General features: G+C 36.5%; 1 protein-coding gene across 1 annotated transcript in view; it reads right to left on the bottom strand.

Annotated features, from left to right (window-relative positions):
* The window catches only part of ABCB11 (ATP binding cassette subfamily B member 11), a 116,420-nt gene that overhangs the window by 28,978 nt on the left and 67,515 nt on the right, over nucleotides 1-19,927 (bottom strand). The window contains exons 18-19 of the mRNA XM_033231222.1: nucleotides 16,746-16,848; nucleotides 10,479-10,643 (exon numbers count right to left, since the gene is read on the bottom strand). Of these exons, the coding sequence (XP_033087113.1) occupies nucleotides 10,479-10,643; nucleotides 16,746-16,848 (268 nt within the window). The remainder of the gene's footprint in view (nucleotides 1-10,478; nucleotides 10,644-16,745; nucleotides 16,849-19,927) is intronic.

Below are 19,927 nucleotides of genomic sequence, written 5' to 3'. Positions count from 1 at the left end.
CAATTATACCCTGTGAGAAGAAAGCATCATGAGTTTACTAATGAACACATGATAATTATGCAAAGAGACAACCTACTTTACCAGAGAGGAAAAATAGTGGTTTGTTCAGCATCGTTCTCTTAGCAAATATAACCCTGTGAGAACAAGAACGACGAGCAGACTTTGGATTTCATCAGCTAGATGCTGCCTACTCTAGTCCTACAGCCCTTAAGTCTCTAACTCCACCTTAAGGTTTCTGGTTGTCACCAGAAGAAACACAGAGAACATTGTCACCACCAATGACCGAGCAGGTGCTCAAGAAGGACAGCAATTATAGTTGAATCTTCTATTTTTTAACTTAGCCATTTCATGGACCACTGGAGCTGGAAGATATCTTAGAGATTATCTTCGTAAATCCTTCATTTTACAGGAAATGGAGACCGGGAGAAGAGGTATGACATGATCCCAGGGCACACAGGATGTGGTAAGTAACTAGAAGAGCCAGTTTCAGAAGAAACATCTCCTGACAGGAAAGTCAGAACTCTCCACAGCAGCTCATATGCACAGTTTGGGTGGAGTTGGGTGAGTATATTCTTTACTCTGCTTTTATAAGAGAGAAAGAAATAATCAGCAAATAAGCTGACATTTTGGATTTCTTTTAAAAAACAGACATCTAGGACATAGGCTTGAATTCTTTCCAATCCAATCCTATTCCCTACACCTTCTACACTAACATCATTGCTCAGTCCCTACACCTTTCCGATCCAACCCCATTCCCTACACCTTCTACACTAACATTATTGCCCAGTGAAATGCATTTCCCCAGCCTCTCCCTACTAGAATGCCAGCTTTGTGCAAGCAACACACAAACACACAATGATTTTCTTGTCCTCCACTCTATGCCCAACATTAACTACAATGCCTGGAAAACTATAGGTGGTAAATATATGCTGAATGATGGGTGGGGTTTTTTTGTTGTTGAATATTGTCTTCCTCACAGACTGAAAACTCCACTAGGGAAAGCATCATAACTGATATGCATTCCCCAGTCCCCAGCAACATGTCTGGGGAAGACAATCAATACAGATCTGTTGAGGGAATAAAAGATGATTAATTTTATATTTAGATATTGCACCTACTAGGAAATAAAGAAATATAAATTATTTCAAAGATTTTCAGCATAAAAGGTTATGGCACCATACAACTAGAAATTCAGTTAACCAAAGTTGGGTGTTTCCGATTCTCTACCTTTCTGAAATTAATGTGATTTCTTCTCTTACCACAGGGGGCAATGTGAAAACCACAGTGGTGGCTGGGGCCCTCCTTACCCAATGGACTTGATTTTGTTTGTGGATTTATCCAGGTTTTTCTGTACAACTCATGCTTGGGGGGAGTCATTTTTATGGTCAGGAGAGGTGACGTGAGAGAAAGAAATGGAGGAGGGAACTAAAATGTAAGCTTTTATCATGTACTAAGCTCTGACAATGTGATATGTTGGCAAATTCTATAGACTAGGATTCGGTAAACCTGGGCTCTAGTCCTGGCCCCATCACCTAATGGCAGTGTCATCTTGAACAAATTAACAGTTCTAGGTTTCCTTCCTTGTGGACCTCAAAGGATTTATGTGTGTACGTGTGTGTGAATTTCAGCTAAGAAAACGTGATCACATTTTTTTAAACTGCTTCTCTTAACTTTTAAAAATTTTTGTCTATTTAGGGGGTACAAGCACAGATTTCTTACATGCGTATTGAAGTCTGGGTTTTTAGTACACCCATCACCTGAATAGTGAACATTGTATCCAATAGAAAATTTTTCAACCTTCATCTTCCTCCTATCCTCCCACCTTTTGGAGTCTTTAGTGTCTACTATTCCACCCTGTATGTCCGTGTTTACCCATCGTTTAGCTCTCACTTATAAGTGAGAACATGTGGCATTTCATTTTCTGTTTCTGAATTATTTCACTTAGGGTAATGTCCTCCAGTTCTGTCCGTGTTGCTGCAAAAGACATGATTTTATCCTTTTTATGGCTGACTAGTATTCCATGGTATACCATATTTTCTTTATCCAATCCTCTTTTGATAAAAATTTAGATTGATTCTGTGTCTTTGCTATTGTGAATAGTGTGACAATAGACATATGAGTGCAGGTATATTTTTGAAATAATGACTTCTTTCCCTTTGTATATGCCTATGTGATGGTTAATACTGAGTGACAACTTGATTGAAGAATACAAAGTATTGATCCCCTGGGTGTGTCTGTGAGGGTGTTGGCAAAGGAGATTAATATTTAAATCAGCAGACTGGAAAAGGCAGACCTACCCTTAATCTGGTGGGCACAATTTAATCAGCTCTAAGCGAATATAAAGCAAGCAGAAAAAAAAAAAAATGTAAAGGAGGAGACTGGCCTAGCCTCCCAGCCTACATCTTTCTCTCCTGCTGGATTCTTCCTGCTCTCAAACATCGAATTCCCAAGTTCTTCAGTTTTGAGACTCAGACTGGCTCTCCTTGCTCCTCAAGCTTGCAGACAGCCTATTATGGGACCTTGTGATCATATAAGTTAATACTTAATAAACTCCTATATATATATAAAACGATATATATCCTATTACTCCCATATATATAAAAAATAGGATACATATCCTATAAATGCCTATATAGCTAAACTCCTATATATGTATATATGTATGTATGTGTGTACATACATACATATATTAAAAATATGATATATATACTATTAGATCTGTCCCTCTAGAGAACGCTGTCCCTAATACAGCCCAGTAGTGGGATTACTGGATGAAATGGTAGTTCTATTTTTAGTTCTTTGAGAAATCTCCATTCTGTTTTCCATAAAGGTTGTACTAATTTACATTCTCACCAGCAGTGTATAAGCATTCTTTTTTCTCCACATCTTTGCTAACATCTGTTGTTTTTATACTTTTTAATGATAGCTGTTCTGACTGGTGTAAAATGGTATCTCTTTGTGGTTTGAATGTCTATGATGATTAGTGATGTAGAGCATTTTTTCATGTTTGTTGGCTGCTTGTATGTCTTCTTTTGAAAAATATCTGCACATATCCTTCACCCACCTTTTAATGAAATTATTTGGTTGTTGCTTGAGTTCCTTACAGATTCTGAATATTAGCCCTGTGTTGGATGTAATGTTTGTAAATATTTTCTCCAATTGTGTAAGTTGTTTATTCTGTTGACTGCTTCTTTTGCTGTGCAAAAGCTTTTTGGTTTAATTTAGTCCCGTTTGTCTGTTTTTGGTTTAGTTGTGTTCGCTTTTGAGGACTTTGTCATAAATTCTTTGCAAATGTCCAGAAGCGTTTTTCCTAGGTTTTCTTCTGGTATTTTTATAGTTTCAGGTCTATGTTTAGGTGTTCTATCTTGTGTTAATTTTGTAAATGGTGAGAGGTATGGGTCTAGTTTCTTTCTTCTCCATACTGCTATCCAATTTTTCCAGCACCTTTTATTGAGTAGGGTGTCACTTCTCCAATGAATATTTTTGTTGACTTTTTCAAAGATAACTTGGTTTTAGGTATGTGGCTTTGTTTCTGGGTTCTCTATTCTGTTCCATTGATCTATGTGTCTATTTGCATACCTTGGTAGTATAATTTAGTCAGTCAAATAATATGATATCTTTAGCTTTGTTCTTTTTGCTTAGGATTGCTTTGGCTATTAGGGCTCTTGTTTTTGTTGTTGTTCCATGTGAATTTTAAAATTGTTTTTTTTCTAATTCTGTGAAAAATGACGTTAGTAATTCGATAGGGATTGCATTGAATCAGTCATTGCTTTGGGAAGTACGGTCATTTTAATGTTATTAATTCTTCCAATCCATGAGCATGGGATGTTTTTCCATTTGTTTGTGGCATCTATGATTTCTTTTATCAGTGTTTTGTGGTTCTCCTTAGAGAGATCTTTCACCTCCTTGATTAAATATATTCCTAAGTATTTTTTTGTAGCTATTGTAAATGGGATTACCTTCATGATTTGGTCCTCAACTACATCAATATTGGTGTATAGAAACACTACTGATTTCTGTAAATTAATTTTGTATCCTGAAAGTTTACTGAATTCACTTACTAAATTTAAGAGCTTTTGGTGAAGTCTTTAGGGTATCCTAGAAATAATATCATATCATCAGTAAACAGGGATAATTTGGCTTCTTCTTTTCTAATCTGCATGCCTTTTATTTTTTTTCTCTTGTCTGATTGCTCTGGCAAGGACTTCCAGTACTATGTTAAATAAGAGCGGTGAAAATTGGCATACTTGTCTTGTCCCGGTTCTTGGAATTCTTTCAGCTTTTCCCCATTAAGTATGATGCTTGCTGTTGGTTTTTATGGCTTTTATTATGTCAAAGTATGTTCCTTCTATGCCTAGTTTATTGAGAATATTTATTAAGACGGGATGATGAATTTTGTTGAATGTTTTTTCTACATCTATTGAAATGATCTTTTTTTCCGTTAATATTGTTTATGTGACATATCATGTTTATTGCTTTGCATATGTTGAACCATCCTTGCAGGCATGGTATAAATCCCACCTGCCCATGGTGTGTTATCTTTTTGATGTGCTCTTGGATTCAGTTATTTTGTTAAGGATTTTTACATCTATGTTCATCAGAGATGTTGGTCTGTAGTTTTCTGTTTTTGTGATGTCCTAGTCTGGTTTTGGTATCAGGTGATATTGGCCTTGTAGAATGAGTTAGGGAGAATTCCCTCCTCTTTGATTTCTAAAATAGTTTCAGGAGGATTGGTATTAGCTCTCTGCATGTTTGGTAGAATTCAGCTGTGAATCCTTCTGGTCCTGAGCTTTTATTTTTTGTTAGGAAATTTTTTATTACTGACTCAGTCTTGCTATTCATTATTAATCTGTTCAGGTTTTCTATTTCTTCCTGATTTAATCTTGGTAGGTTGCATGTTTCCAGGAATTTATCTATTTCCTCTAAGTTTACCAACATAGTGTTCATAATAGTCTGTGATAATCTTTTGTATTTCTGTGGTATCTGTTATAATGTCTTCTTTTTCATTTTTGATTGTGTTTATTTGGATTTTCTCTATTCTTGATTAGTCTAGCTAGCAGTTTATCAGTTTTATCTTTTCAAAGAGACAATTTTTTGTTTCATTGGTCCTTTGTATTTTTTTGTTTCTATTTTGATTAGTTCTGCTTTGGTCTTTGTTATTTCTTTTCTTTTGCTAACTTTGGGTTTGATTTGTTCTTTTTCCAGTTTCTTGAAGTGCAGTGCTAGATTGTTAATTTGTAACCTTTCTACTTTTTTATGTAGGCATTTAATGCTATCAAGTTCCCTCTTAGCACTGCTTTTGCTGTATCCCACAGGTTTTGGTGTGTTTTCATTTTCATTCATTTCAAAAAAATTTTCTAATATCCATCTTAATTTCTTCATTGACCCAGTGATTGTTCAAGAGCATGCTGTTTAGTTTCCACGTATTTGCATAGTTTCCAAAGTTCTTCTTAGTATTGATTTCTAGTTTTATTTCACTGTGGCCTAAGAAGATACTTGATATGGCTTCAGTTTTTAAAAAATGCATTAAGACTTGTTTTGTGGCCTAATATCTGATCTATCTTGCAAAATGTTCCATATGCTGATGAAAAGAATGTACATTCTGTAGTTGTTGGGTAGAATGTTCTGTAAACCTTACATATGTTGATTGATGTCTCATGTCTCCCTAAAATATATACAAGTTTGGTATAAAGTCCAGTTTATGTCCAATGTTTGTTTGCTCATTTTCTGACATGATGATCTGTCTAGTGTGTGAGTATTTTCTGACATGATGATCTGTCTAGTGTGTGAGTGGGGTGTTAAATTCCCCCAGTATTATTGTATTGCCCTAGCTTTCTTTAGTTTTGCTTATATTTGTTTTGTGAATTTGGGTGCTCTGATGTTGGGTTCATATATATTCAGAATTGTTACAATGTTTTGTTGAATTTTCATTATATAATTACCTTGTCTTTTTTTTTTTTTTTTTTTTTACTATTTTTGATTTAAAGTCTGTTTTATCTGAGATAAGTATGGTTACTTTTGCTCAACTTTGGTTTCCATTTGCATGTGTCTTTTTATGCTCCATTATTCTCAGTCTATATGTGTCTTTATGGGTAAGGTGAGTTTCTTATAGTCAGCATTTAGTTGGGTTATATTTTTTTATCCATTCTTCCAATATGTATTTAAAAGTGGACATTTAATCCATTTACATTTGTAGAAGGCAAATATGGGCCCCCAAAATCACTAAGCTAAAGAGAAAAGTCAAGCCGGGAACTGCTTAGGGTAAACCTGCCTCTCCCATTCTATTCAAAGTCACCCCTCTGCTCACTGAGATAAATGGATACCTGATTGCCTCCTTTGGAGAGGTTAATCAAAAGCTCAAAAGAATGCAACCATTTGCCTCTTATCTACCTATAACCTGGAAGACCCCTCCCTGCTTTGGCTTGTCCTGTCTTTCCAGAACAAACCAATGCTCACCTTACATATGTTGATTGATGTCTCATGTCTCCCTAAAATATATACAAGCAAACTGTGCTCTGACTGCCTTGGGCACATGTCGTCGGGACCTTCACAGACTGTGTCATGGGTGCACATCTTCAACCTTGGCAAAATAAACTTTCTAAATTAACTGGGACCTGTCTCAGATTTTCAGGAGTCACACATTCAAGGTTAATATTGATATGTGAGGCTTTGTTCCTGTCGTATTGCTGATTGTTTTCAAGTTGTTTTATAAATTATTTGTTTCCCTCTTTTTCTGCCTTTTTTTTTTTTGTCTTTGTGGTTTGATGAAATTCTGTTATGCCATTTTATTTTTTCTCTTTTTCCTTGTGTGATTATTTTATATGAACTGTGAGTTTTATATTTCAATGTGTTGTTGTGATGGTGAATAATGACCTTTCGTTTCCATGTTTAAGACCCCTTTGAGCATTTCCAGTAGGTCCAATCTAGTGGTGATAATTTTTCTAAGTGTTTGCTTGTCTGGGAAGAGCTTTATCTCTTCTTCACTTATGAAGCTTATTCTGGCAGGATACAAAATTCTTGGCTGACAGTTTTGTTTTTGTTTTTGTTTTTCTTTTCAGCACTTTGAAAATGCCATCTCATTCTCTTCTGGCTTTTAAGGTTTCTGCCGAAAAGTCTGCTATTAGTCTGATGGGGTTTCCTTTATAGATGAGTAGATGCTTTACTCTTGCTAATTTAAAAATTCTTTCTTTTACTTTGACTTTAGACATTCTGAACATAATATATAATGGTGAATTCCTTTTTGTAATGTGTTTGCCTGGGGAATCAATGGACTTCCTGAACTGGGTGTCTAACAGTCTTGACAGATTTGGGAGGTTGTTACTGATAATTTCTTTAAATATGTTTTCTAAACTTTTTGAACTCTCTTCTCTTTCACGAATACTGATCATTCATAAGTTCAGTTGCTTTATTTAGTCCAAATTCAGTCACTTTACTTAGTCCAAGACATCTCAAAGGCTTTGTTCATTCTTTTTATTCTTTTTTCTTTATTTTTGTCTGACTGGATTATTTCAAAAGACATGTGTTCAAGTTCTGAAATTCTTATCTCTGCTTGGTCTAGTATATGATTTAAGTTTTAAAGTGTATTTTGTATTTCCTTCAATGAAATTTTTAGTTCCAGAATTTCTGCTTATTTTTTAAAAATAATATTTACCTCTGTGGTAAATTTCTCATTCATATCCTGAATTGATTTTCTGATTTCTTTATATTGGTTTTCAGATTTCTCTTGCATTTTATTATCTTTAAAAATCAAGATTTCAAATTATTTACCAGGCATTTCAAGAAATTTTTTTGATTGGTTCTGTATTAGACTGTTCTCACACTGTTATTCCTGAGACTGGGTAATTTATGAAGAAAAGAGGTTTAATTGACTCACAGTTCCACATGCCTGGGGAGATCTCGAAAACCTTACAATCATGGTGGAAAGAAAAGAGGAAGCAAGCACATCTTCATATGGCCAAAGCAGGAGGAAGAAAGAGTGAAGGGGTAAGTGCTACACACTTTTATCAAATTTTGTGAGAACTTACTCAGTATTATGAGAACAGCAAGGGGGAAGTCTCCTGCATGATCTAGTCACCTTCCACCAGTTCCCTTCTTCAACATGTGGGGATTACAATTTGACATGAGATTTGGGTGGGGACACAGAGCCAAACCATATCATTCTGCCCCAACCCCTCCAATAGCTCATGTCCTTCTTACATTTCAAAACACAATCATGCCTTCTCAATGGTCCCCCAAGTCTTAACTCATTTAAGCATTAACTCAAAAGTCTAAGTCAAAGTCTCGTATGAGACAAGGCAAGTCCCTTACACCTATGAGCCTGTGAAATCAGAAACAAGTTTGTTACTTCCAAGATACTATGGGAGTACAAGCATTGGGTAAATGTTTCTGTTCCAAAAGGGAGAAATTGGCCAAAACAAAGGTATTCCAGTCCTCACGCAGGTCCAAAACCCAGTATGGCAGTCATCAAATCTTAAAGCTCCAAAATAATTTTTGACTCCATATCTCACATCCAGGCTACGCTGATGCTGAGACTGAGTAATTTATGAAGAAAAGAGGTTTAATCAGTTCACAGTTCCACATGGCTGAGGAGGTCTCAGGAAACTTACAATCAGGGCAGAAGGTGAAGGGGAAGCAAGGCATGTTTTCACATGGCCAAATCAGGAGGAAGAGAGAGCGAAGGGGGAAGACTACAAAGTTTTAAATACCAGATCTCATGAGAACTCACTCACTATCACAAGAACAGCAAGGGGGAAATCCACCCACCCATGATCCAATGACCTCCCACCAGGTTCCTCCTTCAACATGTGGGGATTACAATTTGGTATGAGATTTGGGTGGGGACACAAAGCCAAACCATTATCAGTTGCTGGACACGTTGTGGTCCTTTGGTGGTGTCATATTTCCATGCTTTTTCATGTTTCCTATGTCCTTCCATTGATATCTGTGTATCTGATGTATCAGTTGCTTGTTCCAATTTTTGAATTTGCTTTTGTAGGGGAGATTTTTAAAAAATACTTTGGCTTTGATTTGGGTTCATGCCATAGTGTGATCTTTGTATGATACTACTCTGAGTCTGTTTACGACTCAGTCTCAACAGTAGACCACAGCAGGGTGGCAGAGATCCTCCCAGGGGTGACAGGAGTATCTAGTCTCCTCTCTCTCTCCTTGAGAGCAGTGCAGAGTAAGTGCATGTTTGTATATTCCTGGTAATCTAGACCCTCAGAATGATGCCTGACTGAGGCTGCTCCAGGATTGCATGTCTGTGTGATTCTGTGTGGGTTTCCCTTTTGGAGCAACATCTCTGTGGAATCTTTAGGCAGTTCTTCATGTCAGGGAAAAGGCCCTAGTGAGTCAAGAATTTATCCCATAGCCAAGATTGTAAAAGCCCATTTTGGAACCCTGGGGGGTTTGTCTCTTACTGTTTGCCCATAACCAAAAGTCTCTTGTGGCTGTCAGGCAGTCCCCAACTGGGTAAGCTGCCTCAGATCCTCTCCTTTCTTATTCCTGGTGCTTCCCCATCTCTTGTTTGGTGAATCCTAATGTTCTAGCCCAGGTAATCTGTTCTTAATGTAAGTATCTACTTACTATTCTGATTCCTCTTCATGGTGAAGGCACATACTACCTGCATCTAGTCAGCCATCTTTCAGTACTGTTTCCATGATCAAATTTTTATAACTAATCTTGCAATGACAAGATTTTACTAGAACCTGGCTCTACAGTTACACTGGCTGGATTTGAATCCCAACTCCACTTGCTAGCCTAAGCTCTCTGTGCCTTGGTTTGCTCCTTTGTAAAATAGAAATAATAAGAATACCTACCTTAGATGGTTGTTAGTAAACTTAAATGAACTATTATACATAAAATGCTTAGATATTGCCTAATACATGTTCATAGTTATTATTATCATGATTACAGCAATAAAGTCAGAAAGAGAATATAAGAAATTCTAGGAAGTAAAAAATTGGAATAAACTTGGTTTTCAACCATGCCTTATTTTACTTCTTTCTTTTTCTGCTTCCTATCCACATTGCTATTTCAATAGTGCAATCAATGGAGAATTATATATCAAACACTAACACCTGCTATATAAGTCAAACTTTGTACCTCTTCTGTTCAGCAAGACCAAAATTTCCCTAAAATCCTTTTGTATTATTCAGTGAATCCACTTTGCATTTTGATTAGGCTTGATATATATTACTAGAAAAATTGCCCTCTTCTAACACAAAATTTTCAGTGGCAGTACCGTTTATACATATATAGGCACAATGACTCTGTGAGTGCCCTGCCAGCCCAAATGAGAATTCTCAGCTTTGCCTTCTTACCTTCTGTGTGATGGAGGCTTAGGAAATTTTTCATTCTTTAGACATGAGAAAAATGAACTAACAGAAAAGAGCTAAATACATGAAAACAAAGAGCGGACTTATCAAAAGAATAAAATAAAAGGTATGAGAAGAAAGCTAGTCCAGCTGTATACTTACCCCAAGAATCTCGCTGAATAAAAAGGCATACAAGGGTGTGACTGTCCCGTTCACAGCTGCACCCACAGACCCTGCCAGCATGTAGGGCCATTCTGGAGCATTGAATTTCAGAATCCTCCTAACTGGGGCAGGTTCAACTTCTTCCCGCACAGGAATGTCCTCATCCTTGAGCAGAGAGAGGGTTATATTAATCATCTAAATGTACTCACGACATTTTGCATGTGCTCAAGACATTTTGCAGCAGATCCTTTGGCATTCACAGATTTAAGGGTCATAGTTCGATTAGTTATGAGTGACCTCAGATGTCTATGGGATGTGGCGGTTTGTTATTTTTTGAGGAATAGTTTTGAACAAAACTATTGCTGTGGCTGAATAAAAACTGAACTGAGCGAATACTCATTTGAAGGTGAGTTTATATTCTCATTTCATTATTACATGTGTATTAACTCTCAGAGAGTAATAAATATGTTGGATCTTGGAGAAAAATAACTCCCATTAAAAAAAGAAAACCTTTGCTATAGTTATATTTATACCTGTGAGGACTTGTGAAATTTCCAATTTTTTAAAATAAATGTCAAGGTTCTATAATGTAGTAACTGGTTAAAGCTCTAAGGCAGGTCAGTATATCTGAAGTAAGAAAGACAAAATAATTTTAAAAATAAATTAAGTGGTGTCAACAGTTATCATTGAGATATTTTCAGTAAGGTTTTCCTTAATTAGTACCCAGAGGTAAGTAGTACTCCATTGAATTTCTAAATTGCACATTTCTTCACACAGAGTGAACATTAATCAGCATTTCTCTTTAGTTGCCATTGAAGTCAGAGCTAGCAAATTTTTATCTTCTTGAAGGCAAATATTATACATGGACCTCCATTGTCTTTTTTGGCCATAATTTTTCCTTTCTGTGGATACTACTCATGTTTGGTCTTAAGGGTAATTAATTCATTAATTTGATAAATTTATTACCCACTTTGAAAAAGGATTGTAGGTAGCTTATATAGATTTGTATTGATTTTTAAAGGCTTTTCTATTAACATTTACTAAAAATATCTATAGCAAATTGACTATAAAGCTTAATTAGTGCTCTCTTTCATTAACACAGTAATTTATCTTTTAGGGAGCTGAATGGCAGGGATAGACAACAGCAAGGATCCTCAAAAATTTTCCCTTTGCTTACAAAGTCAAAGACCACATTCAATTTAAATGAAAGTCTGGTGTCATGTCCATTTCATTACAGTTGCAAATCAAATAAAATGAGGGAAGGCAACTTGGGCTGTTGATGAATTTGGTACTGCCTCCACTTCAAGTTCTCTCTTGGCCTGCTCTCACCATTTGTACTTTGTTATTACTGTTTACTCATGCAACAGGTCCTTCTGTTCAATTATTTCACCTGTGACAGCTTACTAGCTCTAGGCAACCTATGCCAGAAAGGAAGAAGGGTACCTGGGAAAGTGTGAGTGTAATAGGCATAGAAAAAATGGAGCTCTTGGACAAGCCCCACGTGGCCACCAGTAAAGTATATCACCAAGTGCTCTAGCTCTCTGGACCTCAGTTATTTCATCCTTAAAACGAGAGACCTGGACTAAGTTATTCTGGGGAAACAATCTCTCTGAGTCTCCCATGTTTTTGCACATCTTGTGAACAGAGGCATTGATTGCCTTCATTCAGATTATTTTTTCAAGGGTACTTGTATAGCAAACAGTTTTGTACGACAAAGAAGGTGTCTTCATCCTAAGTGCAGTGCAAACCTTACTGTCCCCATCTGCCCATTATGAAAGAGTCAAGCTCCTCAAGCCCAGGATTCCTCTCGTTTAAAACACTCACTTCATTTGTTGGTATCATCTGGCCCTCTTTGCATTGCCTTGAGGGAACTAGGGGTTGGGTTTAGGAGCCAGTGCAAATGCTGAACACTGGCTACTGCTATTGCTATGAGTAATAAAGTCCTTTGTCTCTGGTTCAGGCTGCTCGTGTGACCCAGCAAGACTGCATCTCCAAAAAAAAAGAATATGAACACTGTGATTCAGGATGCACATGTATACTGCCAGCATCATGAAACTGTGTGAGACTAACTGAATAGCTTGCAATCGAGCAAAATATTTCAGCCCTTCACTGTTTTAGACAGTGGTTGATATCCAGATCTGGATGCTCTCAGATTCATGTGGGTTGATGATTAAAAAAACAGATTCCTGTATCCTGTCACCAGAATTCCAATTTAGTAGGCCTAACTGTGAATCTCTGTCTTAAAAAATACTCATTGGGTAATTCTGGTAACCAAAGTTCAGTTTGTGAGAACTCTAAGTCTCCTCTTACCACTAAATGGCAAGGATTCAATACTGTATGTTTTAGATGTGTCAGCTGTGCTGTATGTACCATCAAAGGGTATGCTTTGGAACTTGTGAAGACTGTTAGCAGTCACTAAATTCTGCCAGCTTCCTTGTGACATTAAATACCAGCATTTCCTGGAACCACTGCCCCACAGGATGGTCCACCCACAGTCTGACATGATAGAAATTTTCCCAACCTTCTGATACCTGAAGGTATCCTTATCCCTATGATACCTGAAGGTATCCTTATCCCTAAACAACAACACTCAGGACATGTCAAAACAATATAAAGTAATTCCTGTCTAGTGGTTTTCATTCCAAGAGACACTAACAAGAAATACAAATTAACTAATTTGAATACTTTTCTTTGGTTCCTCTATACTAAAAGTTTGACTTTAAAGTTTGACCCCCCCACACTGAAAAAATGCAGCTGTCCAGCTTGAATGCTGCAAAAACTAGAAAATCTGTCCCTAAATATTGGACACTTGATTGCATTTTATTTGATATCTCTACTAAAAGAACAGGAGAGGAACAAAAGAAAACAATACAAAATATAATTAAAGTCATTCTGTAAAGAAATATTTTTCTCTCTGATTTTGCAAAATTAAACATACAGAGGAGATTAATACATTAACAATAAATTGTAACTCACAGGCAAAATTATAAAATTTATATGTGTTTCTTTGTACCTCTATTGTAGCAGTGGCAGGCTGCATAGCACTTTTTAAAAATTATATATAAAGAAGTGTCTGTCAGCAGCTGCATAGTAGGGAGAGTAACAATAGCTCTTATTCATCTTTGCATCCCCAGTGCGATACCTGGCACTTCATAGTGTACAATCAATGTTTACAGGATAAAAGAATGAATGAAATTTTTATGTCCATGCTGCATACATGCAACAAGAGATTTATTTTAAATTGCTCATTTACTATGATGGATTCATAGTTCAATGCTAGACACTGGGCTTTTCTCAGTTTCCTTTCTTACATCTTCTGTGTAGGCCAGAGGAAAAAATAACCTCTGACTTAAATCTTAGGTCCTGCTTTCTATACTTCGTTACACTAATTTCTGCAATCCATTCAATAGAGGTCTCCTGCCCTAATAATAACTTTAAGATTTGATGATAAAAAGTGGTAACTATGACAAAGGAGCAGATATTTTTTCAAATGAACTCATACTGATAGCCATTTTTATGGATCCCATCTCTGTCTTAACCAATGCCTAAATCCTATCTTATAAGTTATCTGTGATGCAGTTATGGGTGTCTAATATTTGATCCTGACTTGATCTCATACATGTTCTGCCTTGTGTTTTAGTTTCACCGAAAGAGATGCCTAAATATTAGAGACTAAAACCTTTAGCCTGTGGGTTTCCCCAATCCTAAAATTAATGTTGTCAACATTGTAACTAACATCTGACCCCATTTACAGCTAAGAGCACTGCTTGGAGAGCAAGGATAAATGGGTATAGTCTCATCTTTGTCACCAACTAACCATGAGACTTTGGGTGAAAGCACAGACTTCTCAGGAAACAGTTCTAAGTTTTAGAGTCAGTACTCCACAAAACCACAAGGTGGAGATAACTCCTTTGTGTGAATCGACCTTTAACACTGTAAGAGAGTATTTTCCAGTCTACAGAAGGTAGGGTTAGGTCTTTTCCATCAACATGAGAAACAGAAAGGATTTCACCAATGCTTGTGCTTGTGAAATTTAGTTCAGTATTAAAATACTTTAAAATACCAAAATGGAGCAACATTTTACCATATAATGTTACTTGAGATTAGAAATTTCATAAGTCACATTTTTTTAACCCCTTTCCATTATTTTCTTTTCAAAAATCATTAATTTTTTAAATCTGAAGTACTAATAAAATTATTGTACAAACCAGTGGTATTAATATGAGACCTTTTCCCCTTGGAGCTTTAGTATAATCATATTGGCTCCCCTATCATTTTTCTGTCTCCCTATCTCCCTTAACTAGAGAGAAAATAAAGTCACATCTTTTAAAACGTATGCTGGTCTACATATAATTGAGTTTAATTGTTCTATTCTAAATATATAATGCTGACTAGTAGAACATAATATGAAACATTTTAATCACTGTAAAACTAGCCCATATATTTGATTTAGATTTCCTTTTAGTTAAATAGTTCCCTCCTGAATTGTTCCTGCATCAAGAGAACTCTATGGGAATCTGATCTCCAGATGTCCAGGGAATCTGATGGTCCCCTACACCTATGCTAGGTCCTCTACCAGCTTGAAAAACAACAATGAAAAAGTCAGATTTTCCTTCCTTCCCTCCCTCCTTTCCATCCTTTCTTTTACTTTTATTGTCAAGTATTTACCCAGAAACTAGAAAAAATTAAAAGGCAAAAATTAAATATGGTTGGTATTGCTGTGGTTCAATAGAAATGTCAACGTAGTGTTTGGTTCTTTCTCCCCTGAAGCTCTATTAAACTCCTTTTCTTATATAATACATCTTACAGTTATTTGGGGCAGCACCAAGGACTCAATGAAATAGCTATTTCTAGAACTAGAAGAGCAGTTGAGTCTTTAGTGGCAGGATGCAGTAAGAAACTATGCTTGCTAAATGTATTTTCTCTCACTGTGATTCATCCTGCTGCTCCTGAGAAAAAGTCTTCTATGGGATTTATTTAAAGCGTCTGTTAGAAATTGAGACCTCTGTTTATTTAATATTAATACGTTAAAACCAAAAGAGAACCCAATCACTCCCTTGTCATTTTCATAAGGTCATAAAGAGTATGCTACTTTATTCCAAATTTGTCCATTGTGAACCAATGTTTTTGTAATTGCTGCCTAGTGGATTCATGTGTTGGAATTTTATTTAAGACAACTTGAAATTACATCATGCATAATGGATGTGCTTGTAATTAAAAAATTCTCTGACTTATTTGCTTTGATAAATCTTGCAGTTGGGGTTTTATTTTACTGTAGACAATTTTTCATTCTAGTTTTTAAAATCTCCTGATGCCTTATTAAGTGCAAGGCACTGGGTTAGGTGACCAAGTTGATTCAAACACAAATAAGATGCATCACTAACTTTAAGGGGCTTATAATTTAGAAAGGGGATAAGTCAACATGACTTTGATTAAGGCTCAATAAGAAAATTGCCATGAAAATTTTCTAATGAAGGGTGGTAGGGGAATGAATGTGAGAGTATCAGGGCTGAAACATAACGTGCAGTAATGAAGAAAGGCTTGCAGGAGAATAGGTGGGCTCTTTATGTGAAAATTAGACAATGTCTGCCAGAGCAGGACACTTACACCCTTAGGAAGAAATTGTATATTGCTATACATGTTGTTTCTCCTCCTAGATCTTTAATTTTATGCTACTTTGAATTATGTTAAAATTGATAGCATTATTTTAAATGTATCTTAAAACCATTATAAAATTGTATGAAATCAACAAATGTCTGTGAAACCTAATTGGCCTCCATTAATTCAAATATTTTGATAACTTTTAATAAGGGCTAGCCTATTCAAATACCTTTGTTGATCAAGGTATTTTTGCCAAAATTATTGTAATTTAAGGAAGAAATTTTAAAATTTGAGAACAAAACATTTTCAGGTATTCTTAACTTTTATAAAAGGATTTCTACATATGAGCAAATAATCTGCTAAGTACCTATAATTCACACACTCTGTGTTTGTTAGAATAGTTTGTCTAAGACTCTTAATTAACCCTTAGAAGTCCAGTTTTCATTACCTTGTATTCTTAAAAGTAATCAATTAACTAATCTACACTAAAAATAGTGTCTAAAATGTAGAGTTTTCATTAGGTCTTAATGTTCCGTCTTTTAGTCTGACTTGAAACACTGATAGGTATATACCTAGAAAACTCATATTCTCAGGCTTAAAGGGCACCCAACAGTCCCCATGAGAGACTTCTTCCATTCCCCCCGCCATGAGCAGTTGGTGCCTGACCTTTCTGTCTTCTTCATGAGTAGACTTATGATCTACAACAGCTAATGGAGGTTCGTGCACCAGGTAAGAAAGCTGAGACTTGGAGCGTTGCCGGATGGAAGCTCTGTAAACAAACAGAAAGATGAAACAGTGTAGACTGTGGCCAGATTGGAGCAGGATCAACTGGTGTCCAAGTTTACATCTCATATGTCAAATAAATAGAAATGTTTGGTAGGTCACATGGTAACCAGGAAAGGGAGCTTGCAGGTTAGGTTTGACAGAGCTATTCTTATGGTAGAGCTAATCAGGTTGATTGCTCTGGGCCCTAATATCTTGCAAGCATTGGACCCAGATTCAGAATGCAGTCAGGGAGGGAGAAAGAGAAAGGGAGCAAAGTTGTCCTACCAGTTCATCAAAAAACCACCTAAGGCTCAAATACTTTCTAAACCCACATGGTTCTGCTAATTGCTGCCTTTGCAACAGTCCATTTCCTTTACCTTCCTTCTGGCTTAGATTGTGGTCTTGCTCTCTCTCTCTCATACCTGATGTGTTCACTTTAACATGGTTACAAATGATATGAGGAAATAGGGCCTCTGAAGAGATTTTCTCCAGGCTATGTACTATCCCTAGAGATGTATGAATGAGTATCTTGTTGAAATATAATTTAGTTCAATGTGTTCATTCATATATTCATTAATTCAACAGAAGCTTATTGGGCATCTACAACACACAAACCAAGGCCAGGTGATGTCGGGGACGCAAAGACTAGCCAATGACAGATTTCTCCTTCAAAAAGTTTAAATCTTATAGAAGAGGCCTGTACCACACCCTGATGTAAAGAAGAATGTAGTAAGTGCTATTAGGCAGGTTTGAATAAAGAGTATGGAAAGTCAAATGAGAAAGAAATGTATGGCAGGTGCTACCAAGGCAAGATTCATGGATGAGATGGCTAAGGTAGGATTTGGTGATTCGTAGACTATAGAAAAGAGCATTTCTGATTGAGAGAACAGTATAAACAGAATCATGGAGACAGGGGAGGACAGGCTTGCTTGCTGAATATACTGAGTACATGATAAGCATGGGAAGTGATTGGTTCAGTCTCCACCCTTCTCTTCCCTCCCCCAGACTCCTGGGAAGGAGGCCCCCATTCTCCTCTAGGTTAACCTTAAAGTATTTAATGCTGGGAGTTGTTGACAATTATGTTGAGACCTTCCAAAAAAGAAGTTTCCTGAAAAATGAAGCTAATGGTGAAATAGTAGAGCTGAGAAAGGAAGAGAGAGAAACTGGTATTTATCTTGGATGTATCACTGAAGCTCTAGCCTTGCCTGAAGTCAAAGCATCTTTGGAATATTTAGTTATGTGAGCTGATTCTTTCTCTCTAAAGGTAAAGCCAGGTTGAGTTAGGTTTTCAGTCATTTGTAAACAGTCTTAACGGTTAAGAGGCAATGGTGAAGACTGTGTTTTAGAAAGAATCACCTGAAGTAAATGGTGTAAAGAGAGATGTGAGTGATGAGGAGACCTGCATCAACTGTTTTAGTCTGTTTTAGTGCCATGTAGATGAATCCATTCACGTATCTTCCTCTATCATTTTGTATCCAAGTGATATTAGACCAAAACAAATACCAAGGTGGTGCCTACCTACTATATGCTCACCCAGCCTTCTAGAGAAGGCAGTAATACATCAACTGAGTCACTCCAATTTGTTCCCATTTTATGTTAACAGCACTGCCATCCTCTTAGTCACCCAGGTTCAACACCATGCAATTACCTCAAGCCCTCCCTCTTCCTTGCTCTTGCACATTCAGACTCTTGCCAAGTCTCATTATGACCAGTCATTAAATACTCCTCAACGCTACTTCCTGCCACCAAACTAGCATCTGGGACACCTCCAGAGACTCCCTCCCACCTAGCCTGAAACTCCACAGCAATGAAGTTATTTCTCCCAGTTAGGTAACAGAGGTCAGGATGTCTTCCTCAGAAGGTATGCAGAATAGGCTTACGTCAGCAGGTGAGAACAAGGTGCATGATAGGAGGAGACTTAAGTTCAAGGACCTAAAAAGCAAATGCACAGCAATGGACTCCAAGGTAGGAGTTTGTGGAGGAGGAGAGGCCATCAACATATGACTGACTACCTTCCAGTTCTGAGTATGGGAAGACCTATATTCTTGGCCCCTTGGATATCTACTTTATATTTTTTAAGTCTCTCTTTTTCACCATTCTCCAGATCATTCATGCTGTCTAGCCTAGGCTGTCATGAGGCCATGGGCAGTGCATGTGCTAGGCAGGTTTACCTCTCTCATCTACCAGAAACACCATCCCTTTTGAGAAACTGACAACATCTGTCCCTCCCCTTCTCTGAAGCTGTGTACCACTTCTCACTGCAAATAAAAACAACTAACTTGGGGGAATACTCTTTCTCAACATTATTATTTAGGAAATTTGTGGCTGTTTTCTATTAAATTGTTCTTGAATCTAGAATATATTGCTGAAAAGGAACTTAGCCATCAGATAAAACTGGAAACAAAGAAACAAGATACATATTAGCACTTCATTTAGTCATCTTTTAACGACTACAAAAAAAATCTGTCAGCATATACAATGAGATATTTTAACAGACTTTCATACTCAAATATACAAATCTTTCTCTGCAGAAGGTTAATAGCTACTTTCTGTGTATACATTGTATTTCTGGATTTCTCATCCTAATCATCACAATGTAGCATTTGTGAGAAATTATAGTCAAATTAATGTTCATATTTAAATGGTTTTCTAGTCCTAATAATAAACTGCAAATAAACTACTTAGCATGGGTAGAATTTTGTTCATCTGAAGAGTTAAGAAAATATTTATTTTCTTGTTGGCCTGATCATAAGAAACATCTCCACTTTGCAATTTTTAACCTACCGACCGAAAGAGATGCCTAGTCATTCTCTGTGTTTAAGAAGTTAGTTGATATTTTCAGGTTGTGATTATAATGACTTCAATGATTTAAATTTAGTATTCCAATCAGAAAAGCATGACTAAACTTACTATCAAGTGCCTATAACATTGTTTTATACCTTTTACATGACAGAGTAATGTGAAGCTATTGTTTTGTTGTTTACCAAATTCAATAAATTCAATCAAACTAACATTTCTTAAAATTTGTTTGAATAAACTTGTTCTCAAGAAGAAAGGAAAACCCAAGTCTGAAAATTCAAATT

The sequence above is a fragment of the Trachypithecus francoisi genome, unplaced genomic scaffold, assembly GCF_009764315.1.
Source record: "Trachypithecus francoisi isolate TF-2019V2 unplaced genomic scaffold, Tfra_2.0 Lachesis_group13, whole genome shotgun sequence".
NCBI lineage: Eukaryota > Metazoa > Chordata > Mammalia > Primates > Cercopithecidae > Trachypithecus > Trachypithecus francoisi.
This window is presented reverse-complemented; position numbering and strand designations above follow the sequence as displayed.